The sequence below is a fragment of the Patella vulgata genome, chromosome 4 (assembly GCF_932274485.2).
Source record: "Patella vulgata chromosome 4, xgPatVulg1.2, whole genome shotgun sequence".
Taxonomy (NCBI): Eukaryota; Metazoa; Mollusca; class Gastropoda; family Patellidae; genus Patella; species Patella vulgata.
The window spans coordinates 52,077,999-52,105,732 of record NC_065882.2 but is presented as its reverse complement, the minus strand read 5'-3'; the positions used below and the strand labels follow the sequence as shown (position 1 = coordinate 52,105,732).

At 33.4% G+C, this 27,734-nt stretch overlaps 1 protein-coding gene across 2 annotated transcripts; it reads right to left on the bottom strand.

Annotated features, from left to right (window-relative positions):
* Window positions 1-4,944: 4,944 nt before the first annotated feature.
* On the bottom strand, window positions 4,945-27,395 carry LOC126819623 (COUP transcription factor 2). Of its 2 annotated transcripts, none has more exons than XM_050547750.2 (3): window positions 26,509-27,395; window positions 21,745-22,272; window positions 4,945-8,852 (listed from the first exon to the last, which is right to left on the bottom strand). In XM_050547750.2, exons 1-3 carry the CDS (start codon window positions 26,957-26,959, stop codon window positions 8,578-8,580), a joined length of 1,254 nt encoding a protein of 417 aa, XP_050403707.1. In that variant the 5' UTR covers window positions 26,960-27,395; the 3' UTR covers window positions 4,945-8,577. The 2 variants fall into 2 exon arrangements, with proteins under 2 accessions (XP_050403707.1, XP_050403708.1); XM_050547751.2 differs by having other exon boundaries at window positions 26,524-27,391.
* Between the last annotated feature and the right edge of the window lie 339 nt (window positions 27,396-27,734).

The following is a 27,734-nucleotide window of genomic DNA, read 5'->3' as shown; positions in this document are numbered from 1 at the left end:
AGATAGGCATACAATGTGATGAATCTGCTTAGGTTGTATATTGGTGTTCATTCATCTGTTCACTAATAATGTTTAATCAATTACAGATATCCATAATTTTACCATTAAAGAGCACATCAAGTGACTGAACTAAATTTTTTGTATTTATAGCGAGTGGTTATTATATACACTGTACGGCAAAATATTTCCTTTAATATGAGTATCATGCTGATGCATATCTTTGTGTAAATAAAACAAGCCTTTTTTACTCTCAAGCCCAAAATCAAATTTAGAATTGTACGAAATAGCTTTATATACGCCCGCTTCCACCTGGGTGATACCGCAGACAGGTTACACATCCATTCTTCAAAGCCAGGGCACTACGTACAAGCTGGCAGGAGGTCTCAACATGACCGAGACCTAGTGCTAGCTAAGCTTTAAGCCTTTGTCCCCCCCAAAAATGCTCGTTGATTCTACAAGCAGAAACTATTACCCGTGTGCATCAGACTTTAAATAACGTAATCGAAGCTTCCAGGGCTGGAGATTAGCTGTCTGAAAATTAATGACACCTACATAAACGATAATATCATCTCCATCCAACGAAGAGAGAGAGAGAGAGAGAGACATATGGTTCAGTTTTATTTATTGTGCGTAGGGGTCTTTAGTAGTGGGAGGAAACCTGAGGACCCGGAGAAAACCCACGAGGTAGGAAAGGCGACCCTACTTCTTGTCACGTACAACCGGGGAATCGAAACCACCGCAGTTGACTCAATGACAGACATTATGATACAGCGCGCACGCGCTAACCATAAGGCCATCCAACTCCCCTCCGACGAATAGAAGGATGTGGTCAGTGTGCAGAAACTAGTGATTGTCAAGATATTAAAATCCCCAAATAAAAAAAAAACAACAGAAACAAGACGTGTGCATGAAAAGAATATTCCAACATCTAACCTTCGCTCAAGAACACTACTTCACTTATATGAAATTAAATTGGAGTAATCAAATTTTTGTACGTAAAAAGTGATTCGAATTTAATTTCAAAAACGTTTTACTGATATTAAGATAAGTTAGCTAATTGACACGTAAACTTGTTTCTCCTACTTACGTCTTTCATCTTGGCTTCTTAATGGGTTTCTAATGAAACTGTGAGATAATCTTGATAAAAAGGTGGATGCAGGGGGCTTTATTATCATTAACAGCGGTCATGAGAGCATGGCTTGAAAGTAATTTTACTGTAATTCCTGCATACTCTTTTGTGAAAAGACATTAAAGTGTGCACTGATCCACTTAAAGAATTTCTAGCGCAGCCTTTATTTACATGCGGATCGACAGGCAAGGATACGCTGCTTGCTGTATGTCAGGTCCAAAAAATTAGCTGTCCATCTCTGCCTATTTTTTTTTTCAAAATGATATAGGACATAATTATGTTACTTCATAACCTTTATAGCTGAAAACCTACCGGTACCCATACATTAGTGCAGTTCAATTTGATTTGAGTGAAAGGTTAAATAGTCTGCAGTGTTTAACAATTTTATCATTTGTAGTCTACCTCCGCTGATAACAAACAATTATCCTGCTAATACATGCAGATTTGGACGGAATTGTAAGCATAGTAATGACTTGGGCCATTAATCCTATTATTTCTATGTCATCGTTATCTGAAGCTTTAACGATATACAGTCGATAGCGTCTAATATTTATCTTGTAAATCAGGCCAGAGCTGGTGAAAGTAAATTAGTTGAAGAGAACAAAAGCCAAGATAAGTTAATTAGCTTATCCATCCCACACAATAGAAAAATAGCGACCTAGAAGCATTAACTATCTGATAAGAATGGTCTCCAGTAACATCTCTAGAAGACGACCGAAGACAAAAGGTCATTCATTACACCGAAAGTTAAAAAATAGTTGCAAAAACACAATTGTATTCTTCAGCTTTTCCGGTGCATCATGTTGTCTTTGATCAGATCTGGTTTCTTTTCACAAAGACTCATTTGAAACAACTGTTTTAAATTAAATTAATGAAAGAAAATAATGGCTTCGTAATTGCAAGATTAAAGGGTTCCGTTTTAGCGAAGCAAAAAGCAGAAATGCGTTTTTAATATCTATCGTAAAATGGATAGTATCATAGTAGAAACTATTCATGGATGTACTATTGATTAAATAGACATTCAAATAATCATAAAATGACTGCACGGCTTTGCTTTGGCTAAAGATAGGTTGCCAGGCAACGAAACATACGCCCACAGTAGTCAACAATTGTTTTTGCATATTTTTTCTTTTGTCAGTAATGAGAACATTTACGACACATGAAAATCTGATAACGAGTAATAACCCATGAAGTAATTATCAGAAAACATTAGAATTTGTTTCGATTGTTCGTCTCATGACCGTAAACAATTTATATTAACCTTATCCTCTAGAGTGTCCACAAGATTCTTCGAAGTGATCAAGGGCCATAACCTTTTTTTGTCTCATGACCTTAAACACTGTGTATAAGTTTAAAGTCAATCAAATATTAACTTTAGCATCAAGAGTTTCTACAAGATTTTTTCAAAGAGATCAAGGGCTATAGCTCCGACAGTAATTATAGAGTTGAAAATCAATAGGATTCTTCCTCTCATGATCGTAAACAATGCGTAAAAATTTAAAGTCAATCGGATATTAACTTTAGCCTTCAAAGCGACCAAGGGCCATAACTCTGGTAGTAATTCTCGTAAACCATTGAAAAACAACAGGCTTCTTCGTTTCATGGCCTTAAACACTGTGTGTAAACTTAAAGTCAATCGGATATTCACTTTAGCCTCTAGAGCGTCCAACAATATTTTTCAAAGTGATCAAGGGTCATAACTTTGGCAGTAATTATCGGAAATCGCTACAAATATATAGGCATCTTCGTCTTATGACCTCAAACTCTGTGTATAAATTTAAAGTCAATCAGATATTAACTTTACGCTCTTAGAGCCTCCACAAGCAATTGTGGACGCCGAACCGACGGACGGACGATCGGGAGCGACGACAATATACGACCACGTTTCAAAGTGGGCGTATAAAAAGTAAACATGACGATTTTTATTACGTTTGATGTGTCGATTGGATTTGCGGAGTTGATATCTGCCTACATTTACAATTTGATGCCTATGGGTAGACACAATGTTGAGATGTAACTGATTGTGTTTGATATTTCAAGCTAAAACGAAACTAGAATCAGTAAACAAACTGTTCTCCGCCTGATATTTTGAAAGCAATATTTACATAGATTTCTCCCATCGCTAATCGTGTTAACACATCGGATTGACTCAATCCAACATTTTGTTTTGACCTGATCAAGTTCATATCCTTTAAGTAGATATGCGGCTACCTGCCATATTTTGGAAATATATGACTAGTACTAATATCACACCACAACGTGTTTGAAGGGAAATGCAGAATCCAGATTGAATAAATATTTCCTTTATTGAGGAAAATAGTAGGCTATTTCCCTTATTTTAGGCTTCGTTGCCTTACTGAGTTTAGGACTGCATATAAAATGCAAGTAGATTAAATAATACTTTGAACCCTTCAACGTCCACAACATTGGTCATGGTGATCAAGGGCAATAACTCTGAATCTAAATGTTAGAAATAATTGAAATTCGACAGGCTGGTTAGTCTCGTTATTCTTAACAATACACATACAGTAGCAACTTCTACGTCCAGGGTGTCCAGAAACTACTGTGGGCGACGGGTGGGGTGAGGGTGACAAACCACATCATGATATAAGCGTATAAAAGAAAACATTAGTTTTACTCTGATTCCCTTCTTTTGTCGCCTGTGAGATTAACATAAAAGAATATGCTTTAGCGTCAATTTCTGCATCTTTGGCGTTGAATGTAAGTTAATGATTATATGAAATCTAGTTCTCCATTGAGAGTAAAGCACTCGTTATTATGGTGTAATAAAATATTACATAACACGTTAGATCATTGAAGCAAACACGCGTGTGGTGTTTCTGCAAATAACCGGTTTTATCTATCCTGTTAAACTTTGTTGATGAAGCCGAGTTTTCATAAGAAATAGTATTACAATCAAACAGAAGCTTGAGTCATTCTGAAAATCAAGTTTATTTCTAACAAGTATGAATGAAAAGAAAGTAAATTGGAGAAGTATTTTTTGTTGCTGTCTGTGAAAATAAACAGGGTGTGCAGGTTAAGTAAGAGATAGTTTTGATGAATGAGATGCTATAATGGGATAAATATAACTTATGATACTTAAAGACTTTACTGTCATTTTAAATTACACACTAGTGCAAAAACTTGAAGTTAAACGAGCAACCATTCATATTAATCTGGCTGAGAAGTATTAATACTGTTTTTCATTGTTCTCTGAAATCAGACCACTGTTTGATTTAAAGATAATTATTATTTTACATAATTTTGCAGTAAACACGGTACCTAATCTCATGATTATTTTATTCGTATACAGTCTGGCATGCCATAAACTATTCAAGGCAATAGGAATATCTAATTTTCTTCCAATTCTTCATTCTCGTCTGCGAGAACATTAGCAAGAACCACTGAAGCAATCGTCTGATAAATCCAATCTGTACCACCTTCCACCTCGTTGACTTGACAAAACCACAGTAAATTAGTTTTTGTTCGCGCGCTACAAAAGACAATCACGCTCTTCGTGTATCCATTACATTGCGGTTTCCTTCGCTGGCTTTGCTAATGTCTCATTTTCTGGTGGTCACGTGATAAAACCTCGTCATAAACACATCCGTATCCGGGCATGTTTTGACGTAGTATTCTTGTTTTAAATGTCATGAATGAAATGCGGGAGCAGAAAGTAAGATAGCACACAGCACCCTATGTCCCCATTTTTGCTATATTTTCGTATTAATAATCACAAAGCTTGTCATGCCGCCCCCTCTCTTTCGCCCCTGTGTCTTTATTCAGACCCATATAAACAATAATAAGACAGAAAGTGAACTTTTTAAAAATTTATTGACAATTTGTCACATTATTAATAATTCTATTGATAGTCATAATCAAATTACACAGCTCTAAAAAAGGAAAGGAAATATATAATATTTGAGCATGTTACGTCTAACACATGAAAACAGTTGTACAGTAAAAGTAGGTAAGAGTATAGACAATTCATATATTTATAATATTCAACAACTACATCGATGTGACGTCACCACCATAATCGCCATATTACGGAAGTTTTCGGTCTCTTCTTCGGTATATTTCGTTGACTAGAAACTAAACTTCTTAATTTAACATAAATCTTACAATCATTTTCTTTTATTATAATATAATCTAATTAGTTATTAAAATTAATCATGAATGGATATCACTATTTTATTGATATTGGCGCCTTTGGTATTTCACAAATTCTAATGAAAGAATAAGATTTGGGTTCACCCTTAGAAATATTTGAATTTTTGGGATTATGTTTAAATATTCGAATTGTCTGAAATAGTTACCTCGTGTGGAATGCTGAATATGATTCACCGGTTCATATTGAGACTAGTTAAGAAGGGAGTATCTGTTTAGAATAGAAGCTATTTAAGCCATTGCTATTTTAGGCACCAAAATTTGACCACTATCTTCATTTTTGTATTTATATTTTAAAAATTGAGTGGGGGGAGGGTGGGTGTATAAAGGAGAAAATATTGAACTTTTGTTAAGATAAATTCTTTGTTTTCTTCCCTTTTTTAAATTGTGGAGTAAAAGTTTGATTTATTCTCTGAATATTGCAAAATTATCAATCACAACCCACAAAATAAATTTTAAGTGAGAATCATTACGTTTCAAGGATGACATTAGAATTTCTGGAAATTTATTAAATAAACTACAAAAGAAATATAAAGCTAAAGACTGAAGAGCTATCTTCTAATGGATTTAATTAAATTAAAGCCAAACAGAGCGTTTGTTTTATAAACAAAGGGTGTCTTGGACACAATTCTAATTTTTTTTATAAAAAAAATTGACAACACAATTTCAATACTTCAATAATAAACAAAACAAAAAAAAAATCTTTTAACACAACAATTATAATGGAGAAAAATTCTATCTCGTGAATACACACATACAGATTACGTATTAACCAAACTATTTATAATATACATGTATTTATATTTATATCTTTGGCCATTAGAAGATAAAGCCTGGATGTTTATATATAGAATATAATAAGGTTTATTTAATATTCAATGATGACAGAGTTTATGCCCTTTGTATTTGAAAAATTAATCAAAACATGCAACATGTTTTTTGCCCTATAATAAAAAAAGAGTCAAGATGGTATAATAGATTCTATTTAGATCATCGTAATGTGACAGAGGCACTGGTACCCGAAGAATTAATTTCATTACAAAGTTGAATACATTATTTGCATTTTCTATAAATAATTGAATCTAAATGTCAAATTCTTAAAATTGTGTTCGGTTTTAATCGAAATTAGATTTAAACTTTATTTTACTGTAAAAATGTCTGAATCACTGTTAATTAGATTATAAACTATCCAGGCTATCTTTTGAAGAATACAGTAACTCAAGCTTAACGTAATGTAATGTTCACCATTCGGGCATAAATAACCACCGTTTTGAATATCATACACGTTTAGTATTAAATATACGTTTATATATTAAAGTCTGCTGGATAAACACAGACCTGTTTTGGCAAAAGCAGTAATAATGGAGTATAGGGTGACATCATTTAATATTATTCTATCACATGCACTCACTTCATCATGCTTAACACACATCATGTACACAATTATCAAAAAAAATCTTAGCTTAGCACTATACCTATACGAAGAAATTCAAATTCACAGGCTTAGATGTCATGATGGGAAATTTTGTAGTGAGACGAAGAAGCCTTTGGGAAATTAATCGAAAATTAATATAAAAAAATTTAACTCAAGCACTTCAGGCGAAAATTAAACAAAAATGTAAGAAAAGCCCCATGGTTTTTTTTATTAAATTGTTCTAAAATTATTACTTATAAACAATGCACCAATGAAGTATTCAGAAATCCTGAAATACGACACCACAATTAGCACTAAATAGAAAACAATATAAATAAATAAACAAAAAAAAACCATTTAAAGTTGGTTTCCTGTGAATTCAAAGATCTGACATGATGATACTATCATAAGGAACGTGAAATATTATTAATAATGTATGATTTTAGAGATAAATGATGAAGATGGTTTTGAACCAGTTGGCATGACAATGAAACCAACGACACTAACATTCGGATACACAATACACAAACACACTAAAATATACACACAGTCACTTGAAAACTACATGGTACATAGTCTACAGTCACCAACAATGGGGGGGGGGGGTGATAGGAATAAGGAATTCCTTGATAAATTTCAAATGAAAGTGATACATCGACAGACTGTGAGACCTTTCTTATTATAATTATTATAACCTGGTTATTATATTCGCTATTAAAGATTTATGTGTTAATGTATGATGTGACACCTACTATAACACATGTTGTTTCTATCTGAAAGGAATATTTGGGGAAATTTATTAAATAAATCAAAACCCAGCAATAAAGATATCAAAATGAGAAAAATGTTACATGAAATTGATTAAATTACATAAAATAATAACAAAAAATATTAAACGAAGAGCTATGGGTGAATTTTAGATTTTGACAATCATGGTTTTCACTACAACATAAAATCTGTTCTTGACAAGATGACATTATTATGCAATAAGAAAACGAAAATTATGCTTCGAGCATTTTCACGGATTATTAGATCAGAAGTTATTAGAATAAGTGGTTTGAGACCATTTCTATGATTATGCTCTTTTTTTTATTTAGAGGATAAATCAGAAATTGTAATCACTATCAAAAATATGATGAATTATGATTTAAAGTGATAAAAGTTAAAATATAGGCGACTAAAAGCTTACTTGGTATATATGCGATAAATTATGACTTAATGGTAGTAAACTAAAAATGTGAATTATGACGTCATTGATTTCAGTGCACAGATTCTGACGATGTATCAGTTCCACAAGATCTAGTCTTATGGTGGGTATGATGATAATGATAATGTCATTTGACGCGGTACAAGAACTGCTAACCAGGTCTTACTTACTTTAATAGGTTTAGAACCATGGGTCAAATACGACACATAAAATGCTACCGTACCTGAATCTCTGTGAAACTTGGTTTCTACAGTTCAGGTGTATGTCGAGTTAATTCATATAATAATAATAATAATAAGATAATAATAATAATACACTAGAGATAAAAGGGCGATTATACAAACACTATTGTTAATTCTTACAGCTGCCCTTATTATTTATTGGTATATATATATTTATATATATTTATATATTTTACACTTCTTTCAATGTCTTTTCGAATGTAATAAGAGTCTATATAATACGATGGCCTTCACCTTGACCAAAACCTTTTAAAGGGAACTGAAGACAGCCAACGGGTTGGCCACACTGAGTAGCTTTTCTACTATCTCGGAAAATAATTCCTTTTTTGGGCTTATCGTATAATGTAAATCAATAATAGGCCCCGACTGGAAAATGGTTCCAGTTCCTGGAATATCCAGAGACATCAGCCTGGCTTCATTGGATAGTCATGTAGGGCCAGTTGAAAGATCCACCACTCAAAAGCATGTCACGAATTAGAGTCTCTATGGGCGTTTTACCAACCAGTCGCACGAAAAACAGTTGTTCTATAACTTGGGCGCTGACGGTCCGTAGAGATGGAAGTCGTAGCAGCAGTTTACCAAATCGTGTTGGTTGGTTAGGATATTGGCTCCGTACATATTCCTCCAGAGCACACTGAGATTTCTCTTGAATACTTTCAACATGGTTATTGTCTGATAGACCACAGGCATCTGTAATATTTAAAAGAAAAAACAATAAATAAATGGTAAATCACATTTTGATATTATTATTGCTATGCACAGTCATTTAAACACAAATTATAAAGAAAGAATAACATGGAAGACGAGCAGTGTCACTATCTCCAAATTTTTCACCGCTTTTTAAAAACTTTTTAGATTTATTGTCACAATTTTTAAACATCTGTTATGTACTACCATTATAGAATTCATAAACAAAATTAAGGTCAGTACACAGTTTCACTGTGTAAACTAACTAAAACACTATTTCTATTCAGTATATACTGGACTAATTTTCCACACGATTTAACATCAGTACCCGCATAGAAACACATAAACTATTTATTTTTTGTCTTCCTTTGTCTACATCTGTGTCCATATCACGGTATATTAAAACATCGCACGCCCAAATAATTTTCTAATATTGAAATTACTTTGATCTTGGGTTATGTATATACAATCGACCAAATCCACGAAGATTTCTACACAAGATAGAAGCAAAACCTCTGCTCTTCAGTAAAGAAAGTTCAAAAAGGTCGAAAACTTATTGATTATCACTACAGTATTAAATTGGCCTTTATTTTCATAAAACATGAACTTTTAGATGTGGCCAATTATTCCTTATATTGATATGTTACATTATAGAACATTCTTTCTACCCAGATGTTTCAAATAAGATCGGTCTGCGATACAAAAATATTACTTGTACACACTGCAAGCAGTAGAATCCTAGATTCGTGTCTTAATTCACAAAGTTAAAGGCATATACAATTATCTAATATCAATTGCAAATACATGTACAAGGGCCAATTACGAAAACCAACATTTGTTAATAATGTGAGAATGGCATTGACCTGTTTATGGCAAGCAAGAAGCAGTTCACAACTGCTCCATTTTTGTATTTTCTCTATTTTGATCATTTATGAATATCAAGGTTAGACGAGTATTATGGCGTCTATGACTTTCTGGCCAACTAATGTCCGAATTCCTCGGATCAATGGCACTCCTGCAGGCTATGTAGGCACAGTCTGGCCGCTCTAATATTTTATGGACCAATATTTCATATTGCTACATTATTACAATCAATGATGGAGGGCGATCGTTATTTCCTCGTCGTTATTTCATATAATCTGGCAATCAATCCAATCTCGTTCTTGACAAAACTTGATTTGTTGAACACTAATCTCATCCCCTTAGTTCTAACGCCATTACTAGATGACTTGAATTCACTCTCACCAGTATCTCCCATTAGTATGCCATACTTTATTAGATATGGTTAAACGGGCTCTAAAACCCACACCTACACAATCAATGGTTCTTTTATTAATAATTTCGGGAGAAATATCTCGACACGAATCCAAGGAATACGGCGTCGACAACAGTATTCAAATCAACCCAGAGTCCCGTAGTAGGCCTATTTATAATTGGAAATTAATGTGTCTTTAACTCATGAACATCAACTTTTTTTGCTAATTGATCAAGGGCGATAACTCATTAATTATCGGAAATCAATAGGATTCTTTGACTCATGAACATCAACACATTGTATCACATTTTAAATCAATCGTATGATAACTTTAGCCTCTAGAGTTTACACAAGATTTTTTTAAGTTGATCAAAGGCCATAACCCTGACAGTAACTATTAGAAATCAATTGGCTTTTTAAAATATCAAGTCCATCCAGAAGATTTTTCAAATTGATCAAGGGTCATAACTCCGACAGTAATTATCAGAAATGTGTATAACGCACGAACGGACGCGACGACAATATACGATCACATTTCAGTGTGAGCGTATAAAAACCGATTTAAAAGCCATTATAAGTATTATAATTATATTCTTCCTTACTATTGGTTTCTTTTCCTCAAATAGTCCCAAACGAACCCACTTTATTATTTATCTATGACAAAGAGTAACATGTGTATAAACGTTAGTTTGAAATTTTTGTTAGAAAGTTGTTTCGAGTGTGGAATGTCTGGATATATAGATCTATATATCGTAGTGTAGGTAAACTACCTGTCAATATTAAAATCGAATATAAAGCAGACAGAATATATAGTTGACTTAGATACATTGATGTTTTAAGAAAGACGTTTTCCATAAACTATATTAGTAACTGCACTACATTTTTGTTATTGCGTAATGTCAACGAGCTCATTCGCGTGTCTTTTCTTTACTTGAACCTTTTTTACAGTCATTGTAGTACTACTTCTGGGATTTTTTTTTCTGTTTTATGTACCGTTTGATGTTCTGTGTGTTGCGGGAAGGCGCCCAGAGGGTCCCAGTTTCGATCCCGGTGCAGGTCAAGAAAGTACCTGGTCAGCGCCACTGTCCATGCAAGATTTCCCGTCTTCATTACCCCGGTTGATGTAGAAACATAGAAAGTTGAGCCCCATTTTATTTAATATGTTTCCATTTTAAACGACTCTCCTGTCAATTCCATCCCCCTTTTTCATAAAAGACAGCGTCAAATTAATAAATATAAACTGTGTATATATTTTAAAACTCCTAATCGGTTCATATAATAATAATATCAATAAAATATTTCAAAAAACTAAACTTCACGGGTTTTTATATTAAATATTAGTTTTTGTGGAGGCTTCCTTTCGAGATACTTTCCGTACTTCAATGATCACGGAATGGTGCCTTGTTGAGCGTTTCCGTGAATTGCCCACTAAATAGCTTAGAAGAAATGTTAAACAATGGATTTTATTCCGAGTGATCGGCTAAAGCAAATAGAGATATCATTCTTCTATTGTAGCTAATTATCGCAATGGATGATCCTCTTCAAGTATTGACACGCTAACTGCTCATCCAGCTCGTTCAATGGTTTTACAAAAACCACAACAGCTACTACGGTTGCAAGTCAGTGGCAAATATCATTCCGCCTTCTGCTGACAAACAGCGCAGGAAAAATCGATATTTTCCCGCCAAGAAGAGTAATCCCTTTTAAAACTACTTTTCAACTAACCGAAGACAAGCTAGCTTTAATAAATAATCGTGTAAGATTGTATTATTACAGAAACAAAATGTTCTTGCTTCCTCTCAATGATCACCATCATCACAATCCAGTAGGATCAAATCGTTAGGGAATGATATAAATACAAGTTTGAGACTTACTCTTGCATAGCAATACTTCTGATTAATTCAAGGGACTTTATGGGATTATTCCCTTTGAGTTTTCTACATAACATCCTTTTTATGTGTTTTTCATTTTTTTTTTTATATAAAAACTTATTTTTTCTGACATTTACGTTACTGAACAGTAATTTAACAATGAACTGATATGTTGTGTTGCCTTTGAAAATAGATGAAAATTCGAGATTTTAATGTTTAGGTATTTAATATAGATGCCTCTTTTAATCGCTGTACTTTAATGGGGGTATATACTACAGTAGGCTAAAGTTGGAATATTATGAATTATTAAATGCGATTTTAATTAATGCCCAATGGCATCTTTATGCATACATGTACAGGGAATTTTCAATCAATTTCGTTGTTTTAAACTGCATTTAGATCCCTCTAGTCTTTGTCCTCCGCACAATATAGATATTATGAGCTAAAATAAACATACATGTCTAGCGAATAATGATATATAACAATATGCACGTTCCCGAATGCGACTTATATCTCATCTACATGTTAGTTAAAGTTAGAGGCGCCGACTTGATATATTATAAGTGAAGTACATCCCTTCATATTACCTTCAATCTACCTTTATATTTTACCATAAAAGAATCATTATCATTTCTAATAATTTGAAAATATAAACAAATATAAAGGATATTGAGTTAATACGAAGTTCTAGGTGTGAACTCAATATAGTATGTGACATGACATCTGGTGTTTATACATTGACATAATCAATATGTCTATTGATAAACATCATAATGTTGGCTATATACATTACATAAGTAGTCCTAGAAGTTATGAGGTCAAAGCATATCGAAATCATCGATTGAAATCTAACATTTCTGTGTATTTAATAAACAGGGTTAATTTTATAATATAAAATGTGGAGTGGAGTTAACTTTGAATTGCATTACGAATAAGGTCTTTCACATTCAGCACTCATGTGTTATTACCATATAATAATTAATATTGTAATAACATATAACATAGTGTGATGTACACAACTCTAACATAAATGAAAAGTAAATAGCTTTGTCATAACATTTAGATCAAAGAAATAGGTAAAGCAAAACGATGGAAGCCTTGAATATTCCTTTTTTTATTATTAAAGCCTCAACATGCCAGAATAAAGATTAAAATACAGATCAAGATGGTGCACACTCAAAAGTACTTTTTTCTTTTCTTTTTAAAAGTTTTGTTTTGGCCCATCGATCAATTCTAACTTAAGTTTGGAACATTTAAAGTTTCCATTGGTTTCTTTTGATTTCTATTTAACTTAGACAAATGGAGTAACGATAACTCGTACAATCCAGCCCATTCTTTATGAAGTTATTTTATTCTATTTATTTTTAAATACCCGAGTGTACATAATACATAACAACAGCCATAACATTAAAATAGTACATAGTTTTGACTTTTAAGAGCTATGTCAACGATCTGATTTGTTGTACCTTTAAGGGTCAGATTAGCAATAATATGAAGGTTTCCGTTTAGACTTTTACATATCTTAGAACCTTGGCATTCTGTGTTGTTAATAAAAGGTTTATATAATATAAAATAACCCATGGGTTCTGTTTTTATTATATGTATATATTTTAGCGAGTGATATTTTTAACCTATGTCTCTAGCCTATCGTTTTATGTATTTTTACATCGACTATTATTCTCGTTCACTGAAGCCTTACGTAAAATCGTCGTATCTTATGTCCCTCGTATAATGCATTATCAAAACCTTTTAAATGCATCGCGTCGATGGTGAATAGAAAAGCGATATGCCTCGACACGAAATGTCGCGTTTCTTGAATACATATGTTAGAAATGAGAGCTTCAAAATAGTATGTTATATGACCTAGGATGGTGAATCTTATTGCTAAGACGTGTTTGCCGGTGACCCAATTCAGCCCCTCTTACGCCACATGTTAATAATAAGGTCGCTGGAGGTCTGAGTCTCTTCCTTGGAAACGTTTAAAATTAGCCGTGAAGCAGTATATAGTGTAGCAATATACATATACCGACATTATCATTATGTATATATGCCTAAACATTTACTTATGTTTTATCTATCATGTGCGCCTTTGCTTGCAAGGGTGTATATAAATATATTCTTAGCATGTAATTTCCTCTTTTTTTCTCTGAAGAAGGGGGTTAGTGTGACCTAAGTCTATATATCCGTTAAAAATGACAAGATATAAAAAGGGTTTAACTGTCAATAATTCTTTACTTGTCTAAAACAACCTTTTTTATTTCACAGATAATGTAACGAACTATTTATTTATCATTTTAAGATCAACATTTCAGAGCAAGCTTTTGATTATCCATTTAAAGTCTGGTCAGCAGAAAATTTGTTATACATTTATATGAAATTTGAATTTCCAAGCTAGATCTAGGAAATTTGTAGGTTATGTTCAAACTGTATACAATGTGTGTATACAATGCAGGACAATACATCCTATGAAATTAGTAAACTGAAGTGGATTATTTAGAGTCTTAATTAACACACATTTTATCGAAAACTAATTATTTAAGATCATATTATTTTCGCTTTATAAATTGTTCGTGCGCTATTTTATACAATTGTGTTTGTTAAAACATACAGGGGAAAGTTACTAAATTATTGAATCTGAACATATACATTGCTGATTGTATGCGGTAACATCTGTTATGACATAAATACCTGAACGAAATGAAGCTGCTTAACGTAGCAGGGACATCACTGAACCAAAAGAATTTTCCTTCTAGATATATTTATGTGGTGCTATTTTCTTGTAGCACCATCATGGGTTATTCATCATAACGCAGAATAAAATTGTATTAGCGTGGTATGGAGTTATTACAATGATTAATTGAATTCTACTTTCAGTGCTACAGATATCGGTATAACACATTCAGTGATTTTCATGAGCGGCTGTGATGGGGTCACGTTCTAGAATGTCAGTTAGGTCATTTTGTAGTAACAGATTGCTATCCAATAGTTATATACTGCTATAAATATTATTACACACACACACATGAGGGCCATACTCCTAAGCTAGTTTAAATATGACACACAATCAATAGGTTCAAATCTAATATTGCAGATAATCAGATTATGTTCGATAACTTACTCTTCAAATTCTGGTATTTGCTCTTTCTAATAAATATAATTTTCTCCCCATAAACTGAACGTTCCATTTACTATAATTTGACCATATCTTCACTTTATTTTAACACAAATTTATTTTCAGATGAAAAAAATATAGAAATACTTATATTGCCAGTAAAACTTGACAAGCGTGGAAATGTCAGCGAGCGTTCATGCGTTTATTCGTTGACATGAAAATATGAACCATAATTATTATTTATTAACATTTTACAACGTTATTTTACCGTGCACTTATGACAAAATAAACTACACGATGTAGTAATTTTCAAAAGATCTTTGATCGATATATGTAAAAATATGTCATGGGCCATGCTATGCTCTGTCGCTTTAAAATGGTGTTTTGAACGGTTGTCTAACGAAACAATAGATTTTAAATAACGGTTTTTCATATCAAGTGATATTATATCTCCTGTCACTATATATAGTTCTAATTATGTGAGTTGTTCAAACTGCCAATGTTAATACTTATACAAGGAGCTGGTAGCTACAGGAAATATTTATATGAAAGCATGTCCGACATTAGTCACCGGGTTTCATCAAAGTTCTCGTAAAACTATTTATGTAACTAATATCTACGATCTGGTTATCAGTTCGCTGTGTAAAATTTGTAGCTTTAAATTTTACTTTGTCAGCTGCTCTTCGAGCTGGACATTTTGCAATACACAATCATCATAATATACTAATGCGGACCACCCTATACCAAAATATGAAGTAACCTAAGAAAATTATAATATACATTCACCGTCATAAGATTTGATATTCTATCCTTTTTTTAAAATTTGGTATCAAGTTAATTACCATAGATATTCCATTGAATATGCTGGCTCGTAAACACTTACGCCATTTCAGTTTAACGTGGGCAAGCTGGATTTCTATTGGGATGTGGCCAACGCCCCCTTCGTATTACATACCCGTAGAGGTGTTTATCGTTAGCTCATCTCGTAACTGTATTATCTGGTCTCGCTTCACTTCACAGGCCTACAATTTATGGGCAACTTAACCTAGACGATACATACAAGGCCTCTATATTCTATTATAGAATGGAATATTTAATACTTTTTACGCTTGGATAAATATCACTGCTTTAACACCGTGTTAATTTCCATATATTATTCTTTTAAGATGAGCTCGTGGGTGATGGCAGGGGTTTAGGCGGGGTGTATTAGTCAACTATTCAATAACATCTGGGGGAATTCAGACTAATTCTGACACAAGTCAATATTCTTGTCGGGTTTTTTCGATACTAAGATCATATTTTGGTCTTTGTTCATCTCCCCTGCCATGTTAAACCCCGATGACCAAAAGGGAGAGAAATGGGGAAGCGAATTGTATAACATTTGTAACAAGAGCATTTGTAACCCCACATGGCGAACTTTATTAACTGCATTTCTTTTTTCACTTCCACGGTATCAGTCGACATGTTTGCACAGCTATTTCAAATTTACAACCGAAGCTATCATAGAGGGACTACGAGTCTTTCTTCCAATAACAATCTCTCTATATGTCCCACGTTCTTGCATAAAACAAATCTACTTAAGACGACTAAGGGTTGAAAAAAAAACATATCTACCTTTAATGTAACAAATGAACGCCAGCGGAGGATCACTTCAAACGAAAACACCCCATGGGCGTTGTGAGAGATTCAGGCGTGATTGACTCAACCAACTAAACATTCTTTTAACGTAATGAATTAGTGGTATATCCAGTTAATTAACCCCCCTAACGGTTCCGGATTTGGGGGCGGGGGTGTCGCCAAAATACTGTCAATAATTCACTTGTTGCGACTATCAATGTGCAAACATTTGATATCACTAATAATGATCACTAAGTACATAGGATTGGTTGAATGCATATTTTAATGGAAAGTCCTTAAGATTTGATATGCATGTTCAAGCACGAGCATACACTTCACAATATCTTGAAAGGGGAATGCGAATACCTGTTTTTGGATAAATAGTCAAATACGTGATGTCATAATTTTGACGTTTAAAAGCATACCATGAATAATGTTTGATTAAATCGGAATGCCATTCTACAGTACTGTTGATAGCATAGATAACAATAAAAAGACCCAAACTGTTCATTTTCAAATACAAGGTTCCTGGAATTAACCATTTTGATCATATTATTTAGAGATAAATATGTAATCATGCGAGTACCTAGCCAACAACGGCTTACCCGAACAATAAAGTGTATATTATCGTCCCGAGTTTAATCGCATACTGATAAAGTGGTCTATACTCTCTAACCTTATGACAGATGCATGTTAAATGACCTTGTTGATAAGCTCCATATACCTTGCTCTCTACCTAGTTTGTACCTCGATATACCTGCATATTTTTCGCTTATCATTTTATTTATAGTCTAAGTCAACGTGTAATACACAAATCAGAAAGTTTTCTTGATTTTTATTCTCTAAAAATGTATCTGAAATGTTATAACAAGAAAGGCATATAGATATGAATCCTTTGAGAGACTCTTTAATTAATAATGCACCATCCTCATTAAAATTTGCCCAATAAGAGAAATTATTAGTATAAATTTTGAAATATGATTTTTTTTTATTAGAAACAATTTTAATTCATAAAGTTATAAAATTAACTAAAATAGAATTTACATTTACCAAATCAAAATCTGATCACGAATCGATTACTTATATTAATTGGCGATTTTTCATTTTCGTGAACCAATATTTATCAATAAATTCAGCAACTATGAAAATTAAAAATATGGGTGTTTTCGTTTACATTTTAAATAGAAAACAAATCTGGGGAATTTGGAAACTGTATGTACTTCCAGTCTGTCAGAATGGCGTCCATTAACCATAATCTGGTCCGGTCTTAAAATTACTTCTATTGACAACACCACAAAAGTGTGAACAAAATGTTTGATGGTAAATTACTTGATTAGTGTTGAAAGTATTTACATTAGAGGTAAACCAATTCACTCCATCACTAACTGCGGAAATGTGATCTCTTTCGACAGCTTTAAGACAAATGGCCCTCGCATGTTTTTGTGCTGAGGTAATGGTTAGAAATTGACGTCGGCAAAGAATCCAAGAAATTCTAAACCTTGTGATAGCTTTACAGCATGCAAAGAAAACCCGTCTTTTCTTTTCTTGTATAGATAAATCTTGAATCACTTTTTAAAAAATTATCTTGGGTGACTTAAAAGCGCTGCGCTATATACGGAATGCGGAGTACAAAAAATACAAGAAATGTTTAAAAAGATAAACTTTAAATTCTTTAATGATCAACAAACAATCTTATTAATTTACTTTTTCCGCCCTCAATTTTTTAACATGTTAAACCCTCGTTTTCTGTCGTGTTAAAGATGACTTCCATCAAAGCGTAAGTACCAAAGTCTAACAAGCTTACAGTGAATCTCAAATATCTGTATCTTTCTTTTCTTACAGATAAGATGAATGAAAGATTGAAATGAAAAAGACGACAAGTGTTAAATTTGAAAAAAAGGTACAAGCGGAATGAAACAATGATTGTGTTAAGTTGTTTTTCGATTAGTTATTTCCTTCGTCAACTTCTACTCAAAGCGTGACTTCTGTTTAACGAAAAGGTGTAAAACATCGAATGTCACGCTCTTTGAGACAATGCCGACTTGCTTTCGTTGATCAGATAAATATAAAATGCCCTTTGTGTCAGCAGAATCGCGCTAAAGTCGCATCTAGCCATCGGCTTGACACGTTTGCCTGTCATCATTTCGAGCGAGTTTGAGTTAGGCAACCAACGGCGACCAGACCCGTGGCACAAATTGTTTGTTCATTTACTTGTTCACTTCTGTAAATCATTTAGAAATGCATCAGTTTAACTAAGTTTAACATGACCAAGGGTGATTTGTTAGTAAAAGCTTAACCTCCATAAGTTTTGTTTATCAGGCCACCGAGAAAATCCAGGGAAATGGGTTTGGGAAGTTTAAAGGGTCTTAAGTTGCGCTCGCTTCCAGACGATAGAATTCACTAACCAAATTTCAATTTTAATAAGACACCTTAGGTAGACTACTGTTTACTAATGGATATCAGCCAAACAAGAAAAAAACTCGGCCCCGAAAATTTGTATTGAAAACATGTATAACGAGCTAGTCTTGTCGCATTGAAAATACGTGAAAGAAAGGAAGAAAATGTTTTTTGAAATATGAGAAAGCGATACATATTAACTACATGCTTTATGGATCTATTTGAACACCTTGGCTGCGGCTTTCGTTACATTTAATAAAGGGACAGTTTGTTGGGTATAATTTCAATTTCATTACTAAATAAATAAAAAGATCATAAGAGGACATTCAATTCTTGGATAGTTGCACATTTCGGAGTCTAAATCATGAATAAAACCACAAAGATAAAGTTTTCTTTGTATCCTTATACCGAATTTCAATGAGGTAGGGTAGTAATTTATTTGTGTCAGCAAATTGTCACTTTAATTAGTTATTACCTATGCACCTTTACAATGCACCATATTATTTCATGACAAACTAAAATATAAAAAATAAAATTTGAATTTGGATACCATTATTGAATGTATATATCTGAATGACATTAGTTTTATATCGGCATTGGTGTTCATTGCATAACTAGTACAATTGAAAAGATAATATGGGCTGTTATTTTCGTCTAGGATTCTAATTTCAACTTGTAATATTTTCTATTTTCCTCGTCTAGACATGAAACTCATCAGATTATTTTCGAATATGGATTACGCTATCAGAATAATAAATAATATCACCTTATAGTTATTGTACATTGTCGTAATAATGTATCATAAACGTAAATTCTAACAGTAAAACGATGGCTAATATATTGCATTTGTTGTTTTTTGAATCTGTGTATTCATCCAAAAATTGTTGGAATTTGTGCAATGATTTGAGATACTATAGAAGAATTTTGATATTGAAGATTACATTAATCAAGAATATATTACACAATAAGCCATATTAAAAAGGCAAGCCAAAGTAATAAATGAGAAATGTTCATTTATTATGGAATACAATAACTATCAACTTGTAATAATCTATTTCTAGGGTGAAATTAATAACCACGGTGTCACGATTAGGTTTGCAATTATTAATGCACGTGTACATGACATTAGTGATCGAACTTTTCCATTTTTATCTATCGAGTGATCTTTTCAGTGTTCTTTATTTAGAGACCCATTTAGACCCCCCCCCCCCCCCCGCGCAAAAAAATAATAAACCGAATTCGCGGTCCTGATTTCAATCGCACCACTTCGCATTTTTTCTTCAATCACAGAACTTCGCATTTTTCAGGCATTAATTCTATACTATATATAATGCAATAAACACACATATATCATATTATTTGTAATTATCTTTCAATGCGTCGTTTATATATAAATAAATAAAGTAATTGTTCTAAATTGTTATAAAGGTCGTCAAAACATTTTATTCTGCTGGCTTTATATTATATGGGCCATTTTCAGGGGAGCATTTTATCAGATATTGTACTGTATATCGATAGTAATTGTAGGAGAGAACGCCATAAACCATTTTGACAAATGAGTTTGGCGGAATTGTATGGCTTGCTCATCCATTGCCGATTCAATATTGCGGTTAAGTCACCGGATGGTGATGTAAGGAGTTTCGTGATTGGCCACTTCTACCCAGTTGGAATCGATAAGCTTATAATTGGTGTGCAGCCTAATCGTGTTTTAACACCACCGATATTGAACAGAAGTGTTTAATCAAAGGCCTGTTAACTCTTGTTTTATACCAGAGTCGGGCATTAAAAACCGATAGCCAACAAAATTATTATCGAAATTTGGAATCAAAATTAACCCAACAGAACAGCGATTTTTTTGGCTATGGGATATAAATTGTAGCAACAATTGAATGATTTCATTTTGCTATGACACATAATAGGCTTGGTGTGATGTGCTATTTTGCTATCTATATCAACTTTATAAATGGGCTGAATAAATTTTGGATAAAGGTCGCTATTTTTACACGCTACTGATAAAAATTATTAACAAGGTTAATTTATCGTTAAAGTTGGTTATTCCCTGACCTAAATGGTGGGTGTATTGATGATAGGTCTCTATTTCCACAAACAGACGACATTTTGTGTCGAGCAGACGACTATGAACTATTTACTGTAATATTATAGGTAACAGAATTCCAGTGACTGACACGAGATGTTTTCCAATGTGCTGTTACATACTTTATGTTCAATGTAACCAAAGGTCATACATACTATTGTTTGTTGTCTAGCCTTTCTACTTTCCTTGGTTGTAATTAGCCCATCACACGTGGCTCTGACAAAACAAATAGTTCTAACCACCCAAGTATAAAGTATATCCTATTTTCAAAAACGCCAGCTACTCACTTACTATCTATTCAAACTCACTTACTATTTTATTCAATTGTATATATAAAATACAAAGTTTGTTTGAAAATACAAGTAGACCGCGTGTGCCAATAAGGAACAGGGTTCTCTAAAGTCTGAAGATAGTGACCTGCTTGACTAAAGTTCCGTTACATGTTCCGCCCGTTTGTCTAAGGCAAAACCATGACCTCAGTACAGGAAAAAGGTGGTAACAGAGTACATGTAATAAAGTCAAGATGTTTTTAAATTAAATCAACCTACCTGAACTGAACAGAACTATTGCCTTTAAACAACTGTATTCAGCGGTATCAACATGAAGCTGCTTAAGTTTCTCTACTTGTTCTTGAAATATGCGTATATGGTCCATAAAGGCTACCACTCGGTCCGCCGCCATCGGCGATGCGTGGAGTCCGGCTGCGGCCAAAAGTGGTGCAACATGTAAGGGCATTGCACTCTGGGCAGCGTTTAAAACAAAAAGTTCGCTCCAACTGAGTCGGAGAAGTGCCACTTGATCGGTTACTTGTAAGTCCGGGAAGAAGGGGACGTTACGTGCCCATTCTACGGCGCTGAATAATAACCTTGCGGCCAATTCGCATATATTCTCAATACCCATGATATTATTTGGCTGCATACACTGTCCATATCTTGATGTAGGATAAGGTTCAGCCCTTAATAACATTGATATAAAGCTTGATAGATAGGTATGACCACTTAGAGGATCGCCATTTGGGAAGCCCATCTGTCCAGCAAAAGGGTGCTGACTTGGTGGAATCCGTCCTCTTTGAACAGCTGAAACAGAAGCAAAAAATATATTTAAAAATAACTGAATGAAGCTTAAAAGCAGATTTGATCAATTATAATTTTAACATAATTAAATCGTATATTACTTTTAAGTACTCAAAATAAAACAAGAATTTATATGGAAAAAAACGCCACCAGATTCCATCCAAACAAATGTGTATGAAAATAGATATATTATTGTTAATAATTTACATCCACCCGTGCACCACTGTATTATGATAAGATAACAATGAAGATTTCTGGCAAGGTCGATTAATAGAAAATACTCCGGATATATGTTGTATGAACAATGGTAATGATAAGGTTCCTATGTGCGATCTCCTCTAGAAAGCTTCATCCCTGCCTTACATATTATATTAAAGATTTCCTATTGTACAAATATTTAGACTTTTCTCTATGTATGATCAATATTTACATATCCCCGTAGACGCTTTTATATTTAATTGACTTTCGGCTTAAAAAATACATTGATTATCTAAGAGTAAGAGTCAACTTTTGTTGCTAAAGATCGCGGCTAATCATCTTCCCATATTCCCTCGAAATGAGTCAATATATTTTTCAAACAAATACAAGTTTTAGTGCATGTCTATAGATATGTTTTTCAGATCAGACCCAAACAAGCTTCTTGCTGTATATGTTTTAGTAACGGTATTTATATAGAAATAACAGCCACAAGGGTTTTCATAAGTTTTATACATATCTTTTATTACGGATAAACATATAGGCATTTTGTGTTATTGTTCCATTAAAAATCTTGAATATTATTGTTTAATACATTCGACTGATATTCCAACAAAGCTATCCTAGGAGAAAGTCAATATTTCCCATTTCCTCTTTTTTGATGGTGTGAACAAATTAGGAAACTTATTTTGTAACATAAATTTTAAAAGATATAGCTGTCTTGGATGTTAATTTTTATTGAACGCATTCCTCTGCGTTTCTTTCCGCGTAGTTAGAGAACGGATTTTGTCGCCATTTTGTCAAGAAAATAGGATTTGAAATAAATTACCAAAAATTGCTATCCATAACACCGATACAGGATATTAAACGTTTTAAAAAAATCCTTCATGTTTATTTTGAATGATGTACTAAGATAAAGCCAGAGGTTATAGAAACTCTGATATATTTATGAAGTTATTTTAACATGATGTATCTATGTTTATTCGCTGCACCTTTTGTTACGAACACAATCTTGTCCTACATACAGTGACATCATGTTACATATCATGTAAGTAATGTTATTATCAGATAAGTAATTCTATTGTTTATGTAAATATTTATCTACAATGTGAAATACATTGTATCTTGTTTTCCTCACAAAATTTCTATGTTCGAGTGTGACTTTCGTCCATTTGTAAGACAACGTTCTATTCGTGTTTCTCCATGTTTAAGAGTTTATGAACGTGGTAGAACAGTATTTTTTTAAAATTTAAAACCTAAAACAGTTATTTAATAACATTACTTTGTCTAAATTTCTGATCAATATTTAAATAATGTACATATAATTACAATTGATTTACTCATTTAAATTTGATGACTTTCTACGACTTAAATCCAATTTCTCTAAAGCTTTCTATTTGAATTAAGATCTTAAATAAGACTATTGATTATCCTATTCATAAAGTCAATTCATTTTCTAATTAGATCGTTTCAATTGTTCTAATCCTTAATTTATTTATTCGCATTTCACATGATTGTACTGGTCGTAACATATATAGACTTTTCCATATCTTTGTTAGAAATTATATTAATTATTACTGCAAGGATGGCATTTATAGACAAAAAATATGATTTATGGCTCTCAATAAATTATATTAATAATATGATTTTTTAAGCAAAATAAAATACATTATACAAATTTGCAAACGCGAATCTATTTTAAACTAAATATGCAATTAACCTATATTTAACCTATATACCAAGAGAAGTCACGTTTCAATATTGATTTATGTAATGTACGTGAATATCGTATATTAAAATATATTTCTATGCAGTTTGCATATAGCAACAGATTTCATTTCCTAGTTAACGTGCGTTTCTATAAGCAGTGTGTCAGATTGTAATAAATCAATGCACAATACGTAGACGTATCGACAATAACTGATTAAAAGGGGGAAGCTATCAGATGTCCTAAATAACGGTTGGTCGCTTTAAGCGCATGGTACTGACCGAGGTCTCGGATCTACTTTCAGTTGTCATTCAATACGTTACAGTTGTAATAAACGCTTGTAAAATCCGATATTAAAGAGAAATTTAACTCGGGAATATATGGAGTACAATTTAATATTACATTACCCGTTACTACTTCTATACAATAAAACTTTTACACTTTTAAAAGAATACCAGTAAAAAGTCATGATTAAATATTCTGCGAAAGTATATTTGATAATATCCGAGTTATTTTGTAATTTTAATAGGCAAAATGTCTCTTTAAAGGTATTGTTAAAATTCTTGACAAAGTACAAATTATATGTTGTGTAAGCGTTTAGTTTCAAATACCCAATAGAAATGATTCTGTGGGATTCAACATGGGACGACGCAAACCAGTAATAATTAATGGGATACGAATGTCGGGACTTTCTTTTCCTTTATTCCAATTATAGATTTTTTGGTATTAACTCACAACATCCATGCATTCTTCGTAGACCTACAGTTCACTCAAGTTTAACGGATTGTTGATATTACGTATTAATTCAACATACACATGTCAATAATTTTCTTATTAATATAAATCTATAAAAGTCGGCACAAAGAGAGTGAAACGTCTAGACAGTTTATGGTTTAATATCATTTTAATACCTGAATCTGAATTATTCAAACACATTACATGTTATCAAAATCTGATACATTTGGTATTATTAAAACAATACCGATGTCTATCTTCGCGAACAGAGATATCAAGTATAACGGTTGTTTTAAGTAAACTATTGGCATTGATCAGTCATGAATAATAAACAAGATACGAATGTAATAATATTCTATATATAGCAATAACTATCGACATAACATAACTACCTTCTTTTTCAAATTTAATACGACAATGAACCCTTTCATTTATTTGATAATAGACATACAAGATTTTTCAGTGAACTTTATACAATTGTGTTTAAAAAATATCATGATCATCTGCAATTATCAAACACAAAAAAATATTTATTGGCATCACTGCAGATGTAAAAGCACCATAAATATGCCGTGAAGCGTAAAAATGATTCGTCGCAGATTTAGTATTATTTACTAACGAAAAATATAATAATATAAAAATTTCATTTATTGGGTCTACGTCACACGTGTGTCGGTTTCATTGCAAAATAGCAAAACGTTGTTTTGTCTATGACATGGGCATTTAAAAAACATCTTAGCCATATTGTTGACACACATAGTAAACAATCTCAATATCTTCAAAAACCTTTGAAGAAATGATCAAGTGCCGGTTATATTTAAAATTTAGTTTTGTAATTGTAGCCACACACCCTTTCCACTTTCAGCCAAGTTGTTTGAGTGATTCCTGAATACTATAGTCGTTGTTATTTACCGCTGAATCAATGCAAAATATCCATCATAATATGACCGTAAAATGTATAGTTAAAACACTTAAATAGAAACATTTAGAAGTGCAAGATTTGCCCACGCTTGAAAATTCGTCCAAATAAATCAAATTGTCTAGCGCAACCGCGTGTTTTCAATATTACACATACAAGCATTATCAACATGCCATTAAATATATTCGTAAATATGTCTGTTTCTAGCATAGTAAATGATATATTTGCACTACGCCCCTAATTATACCCTATTAACATTTAACACGTATTAAGACTTTCCCGCGGCACCTAGTAATCAAACGTTACAAACTCAGATAATCTTTCTCTTAATAGTAATGAATGGAATAAAAAAAAGCGAAAACTATTTGTCAGAATTTATCGTCCTTTCAGTCTAAAAGTGATGAATACGTAAAACTATTTGTGAAACAATACTTTTTGTGGTTCAGGATTTAGGTTAGCTAATCAAATAAATATGTTATATTTTCATGAATAAAACAATAACGTCGGTTATTTATATTTTAACCATTTAAGTCTGAGTTAAAAGATTATTAAAGAAATCACCACCGCCCAGTTTAAGAAGGTTTTAGTGTCATAACAATTTAGTGCGTGTATATATACAACATTTTACATTTTTTAGGGGTTGAGGGTAGAGAAAGGGCCCTTTCACCCACCATCCACTGACCTGTATCCCACCTACCTTCCCGTCTCATCCCCGCCTTCAGACATTTCTTCAGACGACAGTACTGGCACTGATTCCTGTGATGTTGATCTATTGGACAGGTTCGGTTGCCTCTACATGTATACGTCAAATTCCGTCGCACGGATCTCTTAAAGAAACTTTTACACCCTTCACATGTATATTGTCCGTAATGCTTTCCAGAACTTTTATCTCCACACACGACACATTCTATGTGTTGTTTGTTATTGTTATTTGTCTCCGAGTTCGGCGACGTTCCGTTTTGTTGTGGGGTAGGGGTATTTACTGTTGGTATCTGGGTCTGCGTAGGTGTGACAGCCGGTGGGAGAGGTGGAGGTAACGGTGGAGGTTGCACCGCTGTTGGTGTCGTACCCCCTAAGTCATCATTAGGGTCTCTCCAAGGAGTAACTGTAGGCTGTGTAGGAGTCATAGCCATAGTAGTGTATATAACGACGAGGAAGGTACACTTTTAGTCACAGTATCTATATCTCTACACGAGTGTCATCTGGCCCGTATAACAAGTTCAAATTATGAAATAGCACAAAGTCCTCGAGCTTTCATCCGTTCTTTTTTAATCCTAGATGATGCTGTTCTACTGTCATTAGCCCTCTGTCTTTAGTGTCCCACTCTTCTCAATCTATATACTCAATCAGTGCGAAGCAGTGTTGTGCGCGTAGGAATCAGCTCAAACTGTTTTGGAGCGTGTTTTACCGTCTGACAGTACTAAGGCTCACTGAACTCTGACTTCTCCCTTCAAACTGCTAAGTTTCTATGGTTACACCTCCTTATATGGCGCTGGGAGTCACTAAGGTTGAAGAAGTGTAGCGGTGAGTGACAACTGCTGTCGTCTGGTCAAAGCCCCTCGCCACGCGGGGCATAACCGCTAACAGTTACGGCTGTTCTGATTGGTCCTCAACGTCATTCATTATTCCCGACTTGACTGTCAGGCGAAAAGCTCATATCACTGCGCTCTTGTTGTATCGTCTGCTCTTACAGGTCACGCGCGTCAATGGGCCAATCGCCTTGCCGCTCGCTCGGTGGAGGAAGGCCAATCGTGAATATTACCGCAGAGTCAGAAGTGGGAGGTGGAAATTTTATGCTCATCAAAATAATTACCGATTCATGTGATATTTGCGCGGTATGCTCTTAGACCCGAAAGTTCGTCTGCTAGAGTACGGGCTTCATGAAGCATAACGCTAGAGCTCTAGGGT